We start from the raw sequence: 18,158 nt of genomic DNA on the forward strand, positions 1-18,158 counted from the left end.
GGCAATTGTGAGAACCGTGTGTGGAAGTCAGTTCCCTCCCAGCAGCCGCTGAGTCCGCTTGGGAGGCAGCAGCTGCTCGTGTGCCTGAGTTGTAAATTTTGCTCACTTGCTGAAGCCACTGATGCTCCTTTCTTTTGGTCTGTATCTCAAAAGGGGTTTGGAAACAGGCCCAGCTCTGAGCCATGCCCCCTGGGCTAGAGTGGGGCCTGCTGGTGCCAAGGCCAGGGCTGAGGAGAGCCCAGAGGGGGCAGAGCAGCCCGGACAGAGGGCGCTGAGGCCAGCTCCAGGTGCTCTGCCTGTGTCCCAATTATCTGTCCAGGGGTGGAGCCCTCAGGACACCTCAGCTGCCCTAACCAGCCAGGCCTGCAGCCGGACACTTAGATGGGTCAGAGGCCAGGCGCCCTCAGGCACAGCCACTCAGGACCTCAGAGCAAGCACAGAGCTGGAGTGGGTGTCCAGGCCACTGTCCAGCAGTTAGGGGACCAGCCCCCAGACCAGGACACTGGAGGATGTCACCCACCCCTGCCTGGCTCCTCCAAAGCCACCTGGCTTGGGGCTGCCAGCTCAGGAAGCACATGCAGCTGCAGCTGCCTGTGACCTGACTGTGACCCAACACAGCCCACATCCACAGTGGGGCAGCTCCCTCTTTTCTACCACCTAGGAGAGCTAAGTCACTGCCACCTGGCTGTGTGCATGACAGGGCCCTGGAGGGACTGTGGGGGCTGTGGGGGAAAAGGGGGTCCCTGGTTCCGGGCATGGGTGGTCCTGTTCCCCAGGGGTGCTGCCATAGCGGTGCAGGAGCCAGGGAGCTGGGGACCTGAGAGCCACAGTCCCAGCTGAGGCCCATGGGAGGCAAGAGTGGTGGTCAGCACTCGGGGTGGCTGTACCTGTGCTGTGCCTTAGGTTGGCCTGAGGTTCACCAATGGAGGCACCCCCGGCCAGGTGATGTCTCTTCATTCATGTCCCAGATTTAGAAGAAGTCCCTTCTGGTCCAGTGTCCAGGCCCTGTCACAAGGTGGAGGTCGGCACTTGGCCCGAGGGCCACAGCCTGAGAGCCACCTCCTGGGAGCCCTGTGCAGTGGGTGGGGTCACCAGGCCCAGGGAGACTCAGTGTCTGCTGTGGCCTGCCCTCTGGATAAGGAAACAAGAGGCAGCTGCTGGCAAACCCCTTGGGTCCAGGGCTCAGAGGCCGCAGGGAGGAAACCAGGGTGGGCGAGGGAGAGGGGGCAGGGCGCGTGTTCTCAGAGGACGGGGAGGCAGGGATTCAGACTGGCCTGGGGGGACCCTCATTCTAGGAGCTAACTACAGGCGGCCATCTCCTGGGCAGGGAGCAGAGGTGCTGGGGGGCTGCTCACCGTGGAAGGCCCTGGGGAATTCTGGTGGCCCGGACCCCACCCAGAGCTGCCTGCACACCTGGTCCCAGGATCCACCCCCTGTCAGGCTGCAGTCTGCGTGTGCTCCTGGGCAAGGGGCCCAGTCAGCAAGGACAGCGTTCCCATGCATGTCGGTGGTCACCCTGCCCAGAGGAGGGAGAGCGAGATGGTGGGTGGGGATGGGAGTTCACTATAAGTAGGCGTGGGTCTGAGCAGCCAGCTCTACCATCCTCTTCTAGCAGCTGCACCTGTTCAGCTGCCCACACCTGCAGCCATCTGCAGCCCCTGCTGGGTTCCCACCACTCACCCACCTTGGACCAAGGACAGGTTGCCCAGAGGCCTCAGGGCAGCAGGACCCTTCAGTCACCTGCCGTCCTGACCACCCTCCTCCCTGCAGGGAAGCTAAGCTTCCAAAGTGTGAATACACTCATATTCACAAGCAAACTTCCCAGGTGTGGGTGCAGGGGAACCCACCGAATGCTCTGTACCACCTTTGCTATATCTTATGTATCTAAAACTACTCCAAAAATAAACATTTTTTTTATAAACATCACACTTCACATTTTACCAACAAAACAGTGTCCCTGCTTTGTCTGACCTGGGAGGCTGAGTGGATGCACTTCCGACAAGTGACCACTGGGCTTGCACTTGCCGTCTGAACTGCCCACTTAGGCCCCGTCCTGGGCCAGCGGGTGCCCAGTTCCTGGACAGTGGCTCCTGACCTCCCAGAGCACCTGAGGACTGACTCCAAACCTCAGACTCCAGGGCCTGAAAACTCGGTGTGTAGCCTGGGGACATGTGGCCTGGGGCTGGGGTGTAGCTGGCGCTGGGGACAAAGCCACAAAGGGTGGTTCTCTAGAGCCATCCCTTGGCTTCCCAAGGGCCACGGACAAGTCTGTCCCTCCCAGAGCTACATTCCAGGGCCTGGCCATACCAGCAGAAGCCCCACAGGTGTTTGTGCAATGAATGAATGAGTGAATGAAGTGATTTTACACCACACACTCTGCGCCCCTGCAGCCGTCCCAGGAACACATGTGCAAACAGTAGGTACCCCCCCCCTTGTAACTCCCCCGACCCCCAAGTCTGCTGGCCAGGCCCTCACCCCAGAAGGCAGAGCTGGGGGCTGGGGGAATAGGAGATGAACCCCAAAATAAACCCTTCCCTGAGCCACCAGCTGGAGCTCACAGGGGCAGGACCTATGGAGTCCTTCACATGCACCCCCCTCCATCCATCCAGGTGGGCTCAGCACAGCCTCTGTGGCCTGAGGTCCGGTCCAGGAAGACTAGGGTGGGAGGCTTGGTAGCACAGTCCTCTAAAACTCTCCGGATTTTCTCTCTCCTTCCCCTTCTCATTCTTTCAGCAACCACCGAAAACAAAACAACCAGGAGAACCAGAGTCCTGGGAGGGTCACCTGGTCACCTTCGGACCCAACGGCAGCTGGTCACGCGCGGCCTGGCAGAGGCAACCTGGACTCCCCCGCCCCCACGCGCCTGACCGGAGAGGCCCGGGACGGGGGCGGGGCTTCCCCCCCCCGAGAGCGTAGGCCCCGCCCTCCAGGCCACGACCCCGCCCCCAAGTGCCGGCGGCCCCTCTGGTTTTAATAAAGTTGAAACAGAAAGGGTGAAAAGAAGCTGAAACCGAGCGGCCGGACGGCAGCCCCGCTCGCGGGGTGGGAGCGCTCCGGGCGCCGCGACGCCGGCCTGGGGTTTCAAAGGAGCAATTACTGCGGGCGGGCGGCGGGAGGCCGGGAAGGGGAGGAGTGGAGGGCGAGAGGCGGGGTCGGGGAGGGAGGGGAGGCCGGCCGGAGGACGCGGAGGGCGGAGTGGGGAGAGGCCGGGGACGGGGGAGGCCGCAGAGGCTGTGCGGCGACATGGAGAGGGGCGCAAGTGGGGAGGGCCGGCGGAGGGGTGGGGAGGCGGGGGGGGGGGGAGATGGCCGGAGCACGGGAAGCCTGGCGCCTCCACCCGGGACTCCCCACGGAAGCGCGCGCGGGCGGGGCGCGGGGTCGCGCTGAGCGGCGAGGCCATTGTGCGGGCGCTGTGAGCGCGACCCGCCCCGAGCCCGCTCGGCGGTGACGTCTCAAAGAGCCTTTGACGGGAGCCCCTGGCATGAGGGCTCACCTGCAGAGACGCTCTATAGAGCCTTTGAAAGCGCAGCAGCTGCCAGGGGCTGTCGGCCGGGCACCTAGGGGGACAAAGAATGGGGGACCGGACTCTTTGAATGCGAGGCCACTGGGAAACAGCAGGCATGTGCCAAGCCCGCAGACTGGGAAAGAAAGTGCTCTTCATCGGTGACTCTGTGTTGAAGGGGACCCTGTCTCAGCCTCGGTGCCCTCATGTGCATGACAAAGAGGCCTCCGGCGCGAGGCCGGCAGTCCTGGAGGGCGGCGCTCACTCGAGTGTGGCGGTCAGTCCGCCGTGGAGCCCCGGCCCCAAGGGCGCTTCTCCTGGCCCAGACTCCAGGGCACTCCGGCCGGGAAGCTGGGGTCGAGCTTCTGCTCTCCCTTGAGAAACCCGCGACCGCCCCCTGCCCAGTGCCTGCCCTGGGCTCCAGCTCACCATCCAAGTGCTTACAAAGCCAGAACTAACTGGTCAGGAATCTTGAAGGAGGATTTGAAGCGAGGCTGCCCTTGTGGCCCCAGAGTCCCTGAGTCAGGGGACCTGGTTTTCCTTGGCTGTCTCCTGAGACTGCCATGGGAACAAAAGGCACGCAACCAAATCCCAAGGCCAAAGGGCTCAGGACTCGCTCTTCTGCAACCCCAGATCTGGGGTGGGTGTCTGCTCACAGCCCCTCCCCCAACACACCTAACTGACTCAGGAGCACCGCCTGCATGGGCTTCCCCTGTCTCCCCGCAGGTCAGCACCAGCGCCCTCCTAACCCCACACCCAGTGGAGGAAGAGCAAGACTGGCTTGGGGAACTCTCTGGGGAGAGGCAGGACCACAGAAATGCTCCTCACCAAAGCACCCTCCCTGGGGACACTGGGGAGCCCCCCTAGAGAGACCCCCAAGCTTGCTCACCACCAGGAACCTGGGTCCCAGCCTCAGCTTGCTGCCTGAGCCAGCCCTTTGGCTGTCGTGGGTGGGTGAAGTGCCCTTCAGAGTCCTGTGGGCATGGGGTGCAGAGGGTGTGGCTGCTGCCCCCTGGGCTCCAGCTCACCATCCAAGTGCTTCCTCACCGGCAAGAACCTGAAAGCACTGTCCTTCCTTGGGTCTGTGTGGCCACAGACCACCCAGCCCTGCTTGTCTTGGGTGAATGAGGGTCACTGGCAGCAAGGGCTTGGGCCCTTGAAGTCTTCAGGCCCGGGACATCCTCAGATTTTTCTTAGCCCCCTGGAGACGTGGCTGAGGGTCCAGTTGCTGCCCCCGACCCTGAGCAAGTCTCCCCACCCTGTCAGAGCACATGGTGCCCTCAGCCTCAGCCCTGCTCAGCTCCCGGGCACAGTGGGCTCCTTGCTGCCGGCTCTTGGTTGGACACCCCTCCAGGATTTCACACGTGCCCCAGAGACGGTCCAGTGACTTGGTGCTGGGCTGAGGGGCAAGAACTTGATAGGGGCACACGGAATGGGAGCCCCACTCAGGCTTGGCTACCAAGGGAGTAAAGAACTACCCATGTTCTGGTTCTGGACAAGGCCCAGTCCATGGCTGGTCCAACACACAGGGGCTCTGTGGCTGCTGAGCACAGACTGGGACCCAGGATGGCTGTCTGGGGCCTGCGTGGTCCCAGGTGGGCAGGTGCTGCCCTCCACGCCGGCCTGGCAGTGAGCTTCCCCCTCCCCCAACTCTGTGCCTGTCCCCCTGTCCCACCTGAGAACACCACAGTGTTCCCCCGTCTGTCCTGACTGAAGCCTAGGGCGCAGACAGCTGCCCAGCCGCCCTCCTCCTCCAGGACTGGGCAGTCGGAACCACTGCCAAGATGTTCTGTCAGTGGCTCAGTCTTAAGTGGCCTTTCAGACCAGGATTAAACTAGGTACTTGATAGTTGATGACTCTCCATTCCAGCTTGTATTCAAACACAGCAAGCCTTGGGCCGTGAACTGTCCACCAGGGCACACAATTCAGTGCCCGTCCTCTTTGATCAAGAAGAGGGCTTCCGTTGGCTCCTGTCAGGCCCCGATCGGCCCCCACATCTCTGCAGAGCTCCTGCCTGCAGCCCCCACTGCATCCCACCCCCTGGGCTGCTGGTGGTCTGTTGGGCGGGAACAGAGAGCTACCACAGCCCCTCTGACCTGAGCGCCTGAAGCTCCATGCCTGGCCTGCACCCCACCCCCCAGCAGAACAAACACAAAACTCAAAGTCCCGACCATGGTTTCGATGACCCGTGATCCTCCTCTGCTCTCTGGCTGTTCCTGAAAACTGGGTTGGCCTCTGGGTGGGTGTCGAGCCAGAAGACACAGCGAAGCCAAAGCGCAGGAGAAGGAAGCAGTTACTGTTACTCGCAGCAGGTAGGCAGAACACCTGGGACGTTCAGCAGAGTGGTGTCCCCTGGAGCAGCAAAGCTGGCGAAGTTTTAAGCTAAGGGGACGTGCATATTTGTGAGGGGACCTGGGCGGTCGACAGAGTCTGAGCTTCGGTTGATTGAAGTCACGAGGGTTAGAAAAGGTCAGCATCGTCCTCCCTGAGGGTCAGTGGACTGGTGGTTCAGCCTCAGCTAATCTTTGCCATCGGAACAGAACTGAAGACTCGACAACTGACACGTTATCTTGCCCGATAACAGTTTGTTTGTGTGTTCTTTTGTCCCCTTGAGATCATTAATGATCGACACCTGCTCAAGGGCAAGCACTGTGGCCAGGCTTAGCCCATAAAATGGCTTCCCTTCTGTCAAGAAAGCCATGCCTGGTTCCCTTTCTCCAGGGACCCCTACCCTATCTGCTTGCATGGCCTCACCTCCCACCGCACAGGCCCCCTAACCCTGCCTCTGTCCGCATAGCGTTTCTGGCAGCAGAGTGTCTGCTCAGACTTCACTCTTTGTTAACCAGGCCTCCCAGGCGTCCCTCTCCTGTTTCATCATAGCTGGAGGGCTGTGGGAGGGTGCCCTGGGAGTGCACTGGTGTGACCATCTGGCCCCCTGCTGCCCCTCATTCACTCCCTCTCCCTGGAGCGGTCCAGGCACTGCCCAGCGGCCACTGTGGGGGCTAACAGGGCCCCGGCAATTTGGGGCGCACCTGGCATGGGCTGGGGCTGAGGGGGTTGGGCTGGGGAGGACGCCTTTCTGGAGCTGGCCCATTTGGCCCACATATAAAGTTGTCCTCCAGCTTGGCCATTTTTAGGAATGGAGGCCATCAGCTCGGAGAGGAACCCCCTTTCCATGCACTTCTCAAAGCAGGGTCCATGTCCAGTGTGGACCAAAATGCCAGAACACCCTGTAAGGCCCCCAGTATCTCTCACCCAGGGAGCTGGGGAGGCCCCAGCTCTGGTTTTTTCTGGCCCTGGGCCTGGGCCTGGACCAGGCAGGTTGACGTCACCTTCTGTGCCGGCACACCTGCCTCCCAGCTCCAGGTCTGTGTGCGCTGGGCCTGGACCCAGACCCCCAGGTCCCCCAGGGGAGGGGCTCAGGCCTGGAGAGGGCCCCTCCCCTGGCCTGTCCCCAGGACCAACATGGGCCTGCGGATCCTGTGTGTGGCCTTCCTCCTGCCCAAGGGGATCTGAGGCAGGATTAGGCGGGATTACAAGCCCCAGAAGCCTCCTGCAGAGGCTCAGAGGCTGAGCTCCTGCCCTACCCTGGCTGGGAGTGGCCTCTGCTGTGTGGTGGGTCAGGGAGGGCAGAGGGCACTTTTGCAGAAGCTGTGTTTAAGTGGACAGAGGGGTCTGTCTACAGAGCTGACCTGGAGGCCGGCCATGGGTGCCCTTCCCTCCAAGGCCAGGGCAGCTGCACTGGGCACCAGGGCACTGAAGGCCCAGACGGGATGCCCCCTACCCTCGCTCTGGGCAGCAGGACTCAGGAGCCCCTGCTGCTGCTCCCTGAGGCCACTGGCTGCCCCTGTTGCTGGCTCCCTGCCCTCCCCCGGTGCCTCTGGGCCTGACTGACCAGATGGGGTAAAAGGGAAGTGGACATGGGCTTCAATGACCACAACAAATGGAATTCTTTGTAAGTTTGCTTCCACTTCTCTAGGGGAGACAAAATAGGAAACTGAGGCCCAGAGACATTAAGACATCAGGTCAGGTGCCACAGCCCTTCAGCAGAGCCAGGACTAGAATCAGGCATGCGACTCCCAGCCCCCCTTGCACCTCCCCTGACCCCTCTTCCTACCCACTCTGAGTGCCATCTGTACCTGGCACTTGGCACATGCCTCCTGTCCATTGCCATGGGTCAGCTCCGAGTGCCAGGAGGGTGGGGTGACCAGAGGCAGCACAGCACTGGGTGATGCGGGGAGGTGAGCTCAGCCTGGGTGGCGTCTGAGACGTGGGCACCACCCAACTCCAGCTCTTGCCCGCAGGACTTGGCAGCTAGAACCTTCCACCTGCCCCAAGTGCAAGGGGCTTGGCCGGCCAGGTGACCTGCCCCACTGCCCCAAGGCCTAGGCAGGTGGGTGGGTGGGCAGCTCCGTGCAGGAGCTTCCGGGCACCTCACCCAACGTCAGGCTTCTGGCCAGACATTGCAACAGTCTGATGTCCCTCATTACTGGGGAAAAAGGAGATCTTCCCTTGGGATGGAGGGAGGAGGAAACAGAAAACCTCTGAAGGAAAGGAAGATTTCCAAAGTTAAGGCTACACTTGTGAAACCACCTAGTTGTGCAGGTCCACGCATGAGCAAGGAGAGTGCAGTGAGGGATCGTGGTCCCGGCTGTGGGTTCTCTTCTCCACATTTTGAGGGTCGTGCTCTGCTCTGCATGTACAGTCCACAGGCCCCCCTGCTGAGGCCCGCTCCCCTCAACACCCCTCGCTGTCCTAGGATTTGCAGGCCTTCCTTAAATCACTTCTAGCTCCTCTGGGCGTCTGGAAACCACAGGAACGAGGTTCTGGAATCAGGGTCTCACCCCCGAAATTCCAGGCCCAAGTAGAAGCCATCTGGACTCTCGCGAAGGTCCGGCTGGACCGCTTTCAGTGGCTCCTTGGTGGCCTGGTCCAGGCATCCGGCCACTCTTCAGCAGAGAGAGGGGAAGCCCCTGAGTGCAGTCCCCAACCCTCAGTGCCTGCCTGGCCTCTTCAGCAAAACCGAGGTGAGAGTTCTCAGAACACCTCCTGCCCTGTCCACCTCATGAGGACAGACTGTGCTCCAGAAAGTGTTCTTTCATGATGTTTTCAGAAGCTTGCCCTCCAAAACTTCATGAAGATCTAAAGCTGAACGTTGGGTCAGCCTGAAAGATGAGAAACATCACAAAAGGTCAGGCACTTTCTGTTCAGAGACCTGTTCTGTGTTCATGACCTCAGGCCTCAAAGGGCTTTCCTGCAGTCCATCTGAACAGCATGCCCCGTGGCCTGGGGCCAAGAGAGGGGCAAGGCTAAGAGTGACCATCACTCTCCTGGGGCCTCAGGGGCTGGTCTGCCCCTGGCTTACCACGTGCCAGGCTGCCCAGGCACCTCCCACAGTGTCCATACCCCGAGAGGGAGAGGTGGGGGGGTCAGGAGCCTGGTCCTGGTCCCTAGTGTCATCTTCCTGGGGCAGCACCCTGTGTGGGAAGGCTATGTCACACCACCCCAAAGCAGGGGAGGGTTCTGGAAAATGGGGGTTGGACAGGAGAAAGGCATCTGCTGTTTTGTTTTTAAAGTCATCTCATTCCTGGGATCCAGGCCTTGTTCAGAGACCCTCCAAAGCCTGGGCTGCTTGGGGTCTTCCTATGAGGAGGCCCCACCTAGCCTGTGGCCTCTGCAAGGCTGTGCTGGGCCCTCGGGACAAAGGAAATCAATTCTGGGTTCTCCCAGCAACTAAGTGGACTCCACTGCCCTGAAGCGATTTTCACAGCCCGGGAAGAGCAATTGTGTTTTCCAGCTCATTAACCCAGTGGCAGCAGCAACACACAAAGCCGGTCCTGATTCCAGAAGTCCCATTGTCCCCAAAATGCCCCGCCTGTTTATTCAGGCCCTTTGAGCACTCCCCCACCCAGTGGGGCATGCCTGGGAAGAATCCTGCCTGGCTGGATGATGCCAGGCCATGAGTAAAGGGGCCTGGTGCCAGCAGAAGCCTGGATACAAGCTTCTCGAGTAAAGGTTCGAGTGCCTGCTGCCCAGCCAGGCGTCTGGGAGCCGAGAGGTGGGGCCCCCTCTGGGCAGCAGGGGTGGCAGGGATGCCTTCGGGAGGGGGAGCACATGGCTGGGCTGAATCAGACCCTCTACCTTCCTGGGGGAGGGGCTAGGCACAGGAGGACTCCTCTGTCTCTCCCATGGTGCGGTCTGGGCTGCCTCCTTCCCCACCCATGCTGCTGAGTTGGTACCCCCAGACAGCACCTCTGTCCATCACTCCTGCGTCATCCCTTTAACAGTGACACAGCTCGTGGTGGGGGAGGTCAAAGGACTTCATAGGGTGGGCCAGGGCAGCCCTGCTCCTACCCCCACCTCTACCCCCACCCCCATCCAGACCCGGGACCACCCCTCACCCAGGAGAGGCGGGGGCGGGGCCCAGGCGCGAGCCCACTGCTGTCCTGGTGCTCTCTGAGGCCCCCCACCGCCCCGGCCCTGCAGCCCGATCCCCCACAGCCAGTTCCCCAGGAGACGGAGGCCCAGCCCCACTGGACACAGACAGTCTGATCCCGGGCCACCTCTCAGCTCTGTCAGCAGGAGGCGAGTGAGAGCAGGACAGCTCTCTAACCTCAGATGCCAGCTCCAGAGGCCAGGTCACCTGGGCCCCAGCAGGGCAGGGCCTGTCACCCCCAAGGACGATGAGCCTGAGCTGCCCGAGTCAAGGGTCAGGGCGGGAAGGAAAGAAGAGGAAGCTGTGAGGAGAGAAATGGGGTTTCGAGCTCCAGAGCCTCATCCCTCCCACAGACAAGCCTGTTCATCTGTCTGCTGGTGCAGCTGGACTGGGACAGAGGCCAGGAGGGCTGGGTGGTGGCGGGGCTGCTTGTGTCATCAGGGAAGTCTCCCCGGGTCTGGCGGCCCTGCAGGGGTGTGCAGTGAGGGGCACAGAGCAGCCCTAGTGTGGGTGGGTGAGGTGATCACACGGAGTCTCTCAAACCTGCAGGGGCGCCCACTGAGGTACTCCCCCCCGGATCTGCCTCACTCCCCACTCCCTGAGGCCTGACCGCAGTGACCATCCTATGTGTGGTGAGCCAGCCATTGGGCTGTGGTCCGCCGGGCATCCAGAACCAGGCCCCCTGGCCTGGCAGAGGTCTCAGGCGGCCAGGCATCCCGGCCCAGGAATCTGTTTAAGGGACAGTTCCTCAGCAAGTGGGGGTGTCGGCTGAGAACTCGTGGTAGCGCTTCCCACTGCTGGAAGGACAGAGCAGCATTCCAGGGAGGCTCAGGCCAGGGCCCTGGATGGGAGCAAGGCCTCCGGAGAAATGGGGGGCAGGTGGGGAGCAGAGCGTGTGCTCAGCCTGCCCTGAGGCCCTGACCCGGTGCCTGGGCTCCATGTGTGTGTCTGGTCACACCTGTCCATCAGCTCAGCAAGAGTCCTGCCCTGGACCAGGTGATAAGAGAGGCAGAGATGGAGAGGGAGACTGAAGCAGGGACAACTGGACAGAGAGACGTGCAGAGGCAGCATCTGGGGCTGGCAGAGCTGGGAGGGGGCCCCACTCCACCCTTCGGAGAACTCGCTTTCCTGCCCCTGAGAGAAGGCCCTCATCCAGCCTGGGGACCACCCTCCAGCTCAGCCCAGGCATTCTGAGGTGCCCACAGTGGGCTGCCCGGCCAGTCTCAGAGTGGACAGGAGCAGGTACACCGGGTCCTCACAAAGGCACAGAACCACCAGCCTCCGTCCATCCCATGGTCTGGTTGGTGAGGACCTGGGTCTTGGTTCAGCCATGTGGAGGCACCGTGAGCACATCCCATGGAGGGGCTCGGGACGGCTCTGGGCAAGCAGAGCAGAGCAAGGGAGGAGGCAGAGAGGCTCAGGAGGCCCTGGGGAAGCCTGGGCTCTGGAAAAGCTGACACTGGAGCAAAGGTCCCAGGTGCCAGGGAGTCTGCTGCCTCTGACCCTTGGATAGAGGGCCAGTTCCACCACCCCAGGTAGTGCACGGAGGAAAACACTCAGATCAAGTCACACAGGGCTGTTCCCATCCTATCTGACCCCACCTCCACCCCACCACATCTCTCCTCTCTCCAAGCCTTACCTTCTTCTCCCATAGAAGCAGGGGTGATAAGAGGTGCCTTGGAAGGGAGACTGGCTTCCAACCGCAGCTGTAACAAGCAACTGCAAACAGCCCAGACTTACTACTGCACAGGTCTGGTGCCAAAGTCCAAGTGGGTCTCTCTGGGCTAAAATCAGGTGTCAGCGGGCTGGGCTGGTCCTGATGAAAACTCTAGGGAAGCCAGGGCCTCAAGAGGCCACCTGCAGAAGCCAGCTGTGGCTGGCCAAGTCCTCCCCACACTGCCGTGTCTCTGGCCCCTCAAGGACCCTCACATTTGGCAGTGTCCTCGGATGAGCCAGGACATCCACCAAGCACAAGGCAGCTGATTAACGATCTTAACCCTGCCTTTGTCACATTCCGAGGTCCCAGGGATTAGGCTGCAGACGTCTTGAGGTGGGGGTGTTGTTCAGTTCTCAACAAAATGACATGCATCCGTTGCTCTAGAGGGAGGGGTCACACCACAGAGGGGCTTCTCCCCTGATTTTACCCCCATCAGGAGTCTTGGCAAAGTTTGTAGCCCTGGATGTAAAGAGTTAGTATGAAAGTGAATTGGGAGAGAAGATGGAGATGGGACAGGAGGAAAAGAAAGATGTGGGCAGAGCAAGTCCCAGGGCTTCCGTCCTCAGCCTCCCTTCATCTGACAGGTCTCCCAGCTCAGATCTCTTCCAACTGGGAGCAGCTCCTCTCCCAAGTGATGTCAAAGCATCCACCTGGGGAGGGGGACCTCATGTCCTACTTGCCCCTCCTTTATTACACCCACTGGCTGCTGGAGCTCCCGTCCCCTGGTCCCCCTCTGGCTAGGGTCATGGGTAAAGTGCGATTGTGTTTGAAGCAAGTTTCCAATAAGTTGAGAAGGAAAAAGTCAAAGACTCCAACCCAGATGCCTTTGAGGAGGGGAGTGGCCCTGGCCTTTCAGGATGAATGGGAGGCTGGCTGGGCCTCAGCTGATGGCAGTGGCACAGAGAATGAGGCAGAAATAGGTGGCTCCCTTCCTGCTTGGCTTTCCCCTGGAGATTACACTGTCTGGGAAGTGCAGCTTTTGGAAGGAGCCCAGGGGAGTGGGTGGTCCTGCCCTGGAGTAAGACGCCCTAGTCAGCTGCCTCCATGGGAGGCCAGCAGTGGTCCCCTGGGTGCAAACTGTGACGCCACCGTAGACACAGCATCCAGGCTGGACACCTGCTGTCGGTATCCAAACAGGGACAGCTGCTTTCTTCAGCAGTGTTTGTTACCTTCGGTCCTGCGGCACCATCTGGCAATGAGCTCTACGTAACCTCACCACTGCAGCATCAAACACTCCCCTCCACCAGCTTTCAAGAGGAGGGAGAACATTTCTCTTGTAGTCCTGCCCAGTTCCAAACTTGGCTGGATAAATCCTACAAAACTAAACCCATTCTCAAGCGTCATCTCGTCACACTGACCCCACTGAGGAGGCCCCTCAGGGCTTCTGAACCCCCGTGTCTGTCATCATCATTCATTCTGGAAGCAAACAATGTGTCTGCTCCCTATAAAATCAGCACCAAAACAAGGCGCCAGAACACAGGAAATAAAAGCGTCCCGGCCCTTGCCTGACCTCCTGTCCCCTCATGGCTTAGAGCAAACTGTAGGAACAATGCCACTCCAACTGGGGACAGTACCTACCCAGGTGTGGATTGAGTGGGGAAGTTTTGGGGGTTTGCCATCATTTCAGGAACTCACTTTGGACGGGGGAGGCAGGGTGCACCTACCAGCCTCAAGCAGGGCCCATTGCCAGAGGCTGTGCCTGGCCCCCTGTCCCCACACTCTACCTGGCTGACCTGCTCATGGGCCGCTGGGAAGACAGGTGTCCACTGGCATCTTCGTCCCTCCTGGTGATCAGAGACGGTGACAGGCTCCCTTAGACCTGGGGTCCAGGTTTCTGCAATGTTGACGGAAGTGAGATCCCTTCCTTCTCACCCCACCATCCCCTGCCCCACCTCCCACCCTAGGAAGTTGCTGCTGCTGGGGCCCTGTTTGTGCTGAGCACTCCGGTCTGGGATCTGAGGTTCAAGCCCAGGGGCTCTCCACCCCAACATCCTCCCTCCCTCCAGGGAAAGAACCAGTGCCAGGCAGGGGCCTGGTCATCTCTGGCCCAGCCTGCCAGGAGGGACACACACCCATTCAGACACCTGTCCTGGAGGTGGGCATCTGCACCTGCCCCACAACACCATGTCCCCACCAGGCCACAGCCCAAGTCCCATTTTCCCTACCCAGTTGCCTCCTTCTCCTGAGTGGATGTGGGGCAGGAGGGGGCAGCTGGCTGTCATCCTCATTAAAATTCTTCGAACACTCCCGAGAGTGGCCTGCTAAAGATAAACTACCAGGAGAGAGGCCTTCAAAGAAGGTGCTTTAATGATGCAATTATCTTCAATCAACTCAGAACATCTTTATTACATTAGAAAGGGGCAATCCATCTTGGAATTTAGAAAGAGCCCTGGAGGGGTCTGAGGCCCCTTCCAGTCTTGTTTCTAAATTTGCATGGAGAGAAAGTTTCTAATTGAATTTCTCTGGCAGACAGAGTGCTCCCCAAAGCTAGATTTCATTAAAGCAACTTTGGTTTTTCAAAAATAGACGTATCGATTTAGATCGCTGTTTCTGTGTTCTGAAATAGTAATCTGACATAAAGTCGTTATCCGCAAACCAGTCTCATGATTTATTCTAAAACTCATTCGGGGAATCTTCCCTTGAGGGAGAGACTGCAGAGAGAAGCCTCATCTGCGGCACCTAGGAAGGCTTTTAAACCAAAGCTTGGTCCAGTTTTGGAAAACGAATCCGAATAAGCACACGTCTCTGTCCGGCCTTGGCTCCTCCTTCGCTGAGCCCTGTTGGGGATCTAGTCGCTGCCTGGTCTACAGACATCCCGAAAGCAGCCCCGCGGCCAGGTCGGCCTGAAGCTCGTGTCGGGGAGCTTTTCCCAGGTCACGGGTACCCAGACAACTTGGTGGAGCAAGTGTGGAACGAAAGAGGCTGACGGTAAATCCAACACCCAGAAATGGATCTCGCGCCCCTGACCAGGGGCTGCCGGAGGCGCCCTGCCTGTGTCCCAAGCCCTGCGTCAGAGGCGGGCAAGGGGTCGGCCCTGCGGCCTTCCACGCGGCCCCAGGGTCTGCCCAGGGGCCGTCGCTGCGCCCCGCTGCTGCTCCTGGGCCAGGCCGTGGGACTCCGGGGAGAGCGCTGGGCAGCTACAGGTGCCTGAAAGGCCACCCAGGGTCAGGACACCCCTGCCCGACTTCAAGGCAACAGAAGCACAATCCCCAATCCGCACGCGGGGTCGGTCAAAAGTGGCCCTCAGGGTTCGGAAAGAGCGCCTGGGTCACAGCAGGCCTGCGCCGAGGGTTCCGACTCCGGCCTGAGGCGCAGCGGGAAGAGCCGCCGGAGCCGCGCCTCTGATGGCGCCGAACTCTCTGCATCGCAGGATCCGCGCGCGGTCACCGACCTGCGCCTTGACAGCGCCTCATCCAGGTCGCGCCCTCTGTGGGCTCCTCCGCGTGGGGAGGCTGGGGGCAGCCCCTGGTGCTCCCCGGGTGCCCCAGCCTCCTCTCAGGCAAGAGGAGCGCCGGCCGGGTCTTAGCGCTCCGGGAGAGGCAGCCCGGCGCTGCAAAACCAGCAGGGATGCGCCAGGCGGGCGCGGGCTAGGGAGCATGGGTCCAATGCGGCGCCCCGCCCCTCCCTGCAGTCCCTCCCCGCATTCCCTCCCCGACCAGCGAAACCAATGGACGCCTAGGCCCGCGCGCAGCTACCACGGCGATTGGACAGCTGGGCATGAAAGGGGCGCCGCCTTTTTATAGGGCACTGAGGGAGGGCGCGCCCCCAAGCCCTGGCAGTTTTACGGCCCGCTGCCCCCATATCGTATGGCCCCGGCGTCGCTCGGCATGAACCCCGCTGGGCTCAGGACGTGCGGCCGGGACCGCGCGGGGCCCGGCTCGCTGCCCTTCAGCGTCCAGTCGCTGCTGGAGGCAGAGCGCGCGGAACCCCGGGAGGAGAGGCCGCGGGGCACCGCGGAACACGGGGCCTGGTTCCCGCCGGTCGCCCCCTCATCCTCCCCACGTAAGTGCCCTGTCGCGCGGTTCTGGGCCGCGAGAGGAGCCTGCCTGGCCAAGGATCGGAGGACCAGGGCGGGAAGGGCGCTGTCGCTCGTAACTTCGGAAAGTAACCAGCCACTAACGCGCAGGCCTGAGTGCACAGAAAGAAATCAGCCCTCACGAGTCCACCGACCCCTCCTGCACGCAAATCCCCCAGCGGCTCCCCCATGCCAGACAGGCTTCTGCTCTACCCTGGGACGGAGCCCGCAAACCAAGACCCCGGGCTTCTCTCTGGCCGGAGTACCCCTTGCGTCCCCGCTCCTCCACGAGATGGTTAACGGGTGGATGGTTGCCTCTGCGCTCACCGTTCAGTTCTTGCGGCGGCTTCCCGCCCAACCTCCTCACTTCTCCAAATGGGCAGAGTTACCTTCCCCCCTGGGGCGCAGGGCCACCGATTTGAGGGGCAGAGCCCGAGTCCACAGCGGCCCCCCTCTCCTCGCACCGCCTCCGCGGTGCCTCACTTCTCGTACCACGGAGACTTTTGGGGTCTCCTCTCCTCTGAGGGCCGTGGTCACAGAGTTGGTTGGGACTTGCCTCCAGAACCGACCTTTGCAGGGATCTGGGAGTGTCGGAAAGGGGCGCGCACTGCCGGCGTCTGAGCGCCCGTTTTATGCTTTCTTCCCCTCAGGCGTACCCAGCCCTCCACCCTGCACCCTCCGGAAACACAAGAACAACCGCAAGCCGCGGACGCCCTTCACCGCCGCACAGCTGCTGGCGCTGGAGCGCAAGTTCCGTCAGAAGCAGTACCTGTCCATCGCCGAGCGCGCCGAGTTCTCCAGCAGCCTGAGCCTCTCCGAGACGCAGGTCAAGATCTGGTTTCAGAATCGCCGAGCAAAGGCCAAGCGACTGCAGGAGGCCGAGCTGGAGAAGCTGAAGCTTGCAGCCAAGCCGCTGCTGCCCTCATTTGCCCTACCCTTCCCCCTGGGCGCCCACCTTCACCGCTCCCCGGCGGTGTATGGCGGCGGCGCGGCGGGCCCCCTGCTCCACGTGCCAAGACTCTTCGCCCCGCCGTGGCTGCCTACAGCGTGTATTACCTGTCCTAGGGCTGCGAGGCCCTAGGGCCTGGGGGTCCGCTGGGGAGAGAGGGCTCGGGCTGGGGGTGTTGTTTTGCACCACCCAGGCCAGCTGGTCCCAGGGCCGGACACTGGTCCCCACCCGCCAGCAGCACCCCAGGCAGCTTTCGCGCCCTGGGCAGGCACTGGGGCTCCTAGTGGTCCGTGGGCGTCTATGTGTTCTTTTTGTCTTGTTTTTCAGGGTTTTGTTTTTGTTAATACAGTGTTATAATGGATGCTGCAAGCCTATTTGTGGGTGTCTTACAGATATCTAAAAACTTAAAAAAAAAAACTCATGTTCCATCCAAACTTTCCTAAAAGATGGTGGCATGTCCTTGAAATGGACCAAAATAGAGCTTCCCATTTTGTACAAAGCAGCCAATAAAGTATTTTGAGGTTTACTCTGTGGACCTGACTCCGATGCCCTTTCCTCCTGTAACCACATGGCTCAGAAGAACTCAATAGATTGTTTCTGGCTGCGGTGAGAAGAAACTGATCCGAACAAAAAAATGAAGTAACAGTTTGGTGCAGGGACTGCAGAAATGAAACTAATTACTTTCACTAACTAGGTTTCTCACCAGTGACAACGGAAACATTCATGCTTATTTTAGAGAAATTTCTCATTTATTTTTTACTAGAGAACTCCTGAGAGCCTCAGGTGAAATGCTGTCTCTGTGAGAGCGTGAATATGTGTGTGCAGGGCATCCACGCGTGGCCTGGTGGCCTCAGAGCTGAGGACTCTGTGGAAAGCTTCCGTGGGGACCGAGTCGGAGTGAGACAACGGGTTGGCTGGTGTCCGACGGGAAGAAGGAATCACCATGCACCCTGCAGGATGGCATCGCCAGGGGTCAGGTATGTCCAAAGGATGGCCGATGGCCAGGGACCTGCTGGTCATCCTTCTGCTGCCTCTTGACAGTGTGCTGAGTTAATTTAGGAATTGGGCACCCAAGTACCAAGTATGAAGACGTTGGTCCAATCCTCTCCCAGGGACTGCCCCCCTGCCCCAGCCCTCCCACTCAGGGCTGGGACTGTTGGAGGTCCCTGGTGGCAGGAGGAAGACACACAGGAGCCGATCTCAGTGTTAGCTCCAGCTGCAGTCACTAGCTTGGGCCTGAGGGTGCTGTGGGCAACTCCTCCCCTGCCCTCACCTACAGGCGCTGCGGATCGTGCTGGCCAAGTGGGCATAGGGATGTGCTATGACCACAGGAGAGCGGAACTTCAGGCTCTTCTCTGCCTGTAATGACCCGCAGGTCAGTGGTGGGGCTGGGGTTCTCCCCACCCCCAGAAAGGGAAGGACTTCTACTCAGCAGGCAGCAGAGGTGCAGCTTCACAGTTACACCCCTGGGAGTAAGGATAAAACTGCATTAACTTGCCTGTTGAAGACCATTCTCCCTAGGTTTTCCTGGGAAAAATT

At 60.5% G+C, this 18,158-nt stretch overlaps 1 protein-coding gene across 1 annotated transcript; it reads left to right on the forward strand.

Annotated features, from left to right (window-relative positions):
- The first annotated feature begins 14,218 nt into the window (after window positions 1–14,218).
- On the forward strand, window positions 14,219–17,144 carry LOC105067468 (homeobox protein MSX-3). The gene is made up of 2 exons (XM_010953064.3): window positions 14,219–15,657; window positions 16,321–17,144. The coding sequence occupies exons 1-2, from the start codon at window positions 15,462–15,464 to the stop codon at window positions 16,749–16,751; spliced, it is 627 nt and encodes a 208-aa protein (XP_010951366.2). The 5' UTR covers window positions 14,219–15,461; the 3' UTR covers window positions 16,752–17,144.
- The last annotated feature ends 1,014 nt before the right edge of the window (window positions 17,145–18,158 follow it).

Source organism: Camelus bactrianus, chromosome 11 (assembly GCF_048773025.1).
Source record: "Camelus bactrianus isolate YW-2024 breed Bactrian camel chromosome 11, ASM4877302v1, whole genome shotgun sequence".
NCBI classification, from domain to species: Eukaryota; Metazoa; Chordata; class Mammalia; order Artiodactyla; family Camelidae; genus Camelus; species Camelus bactrianus.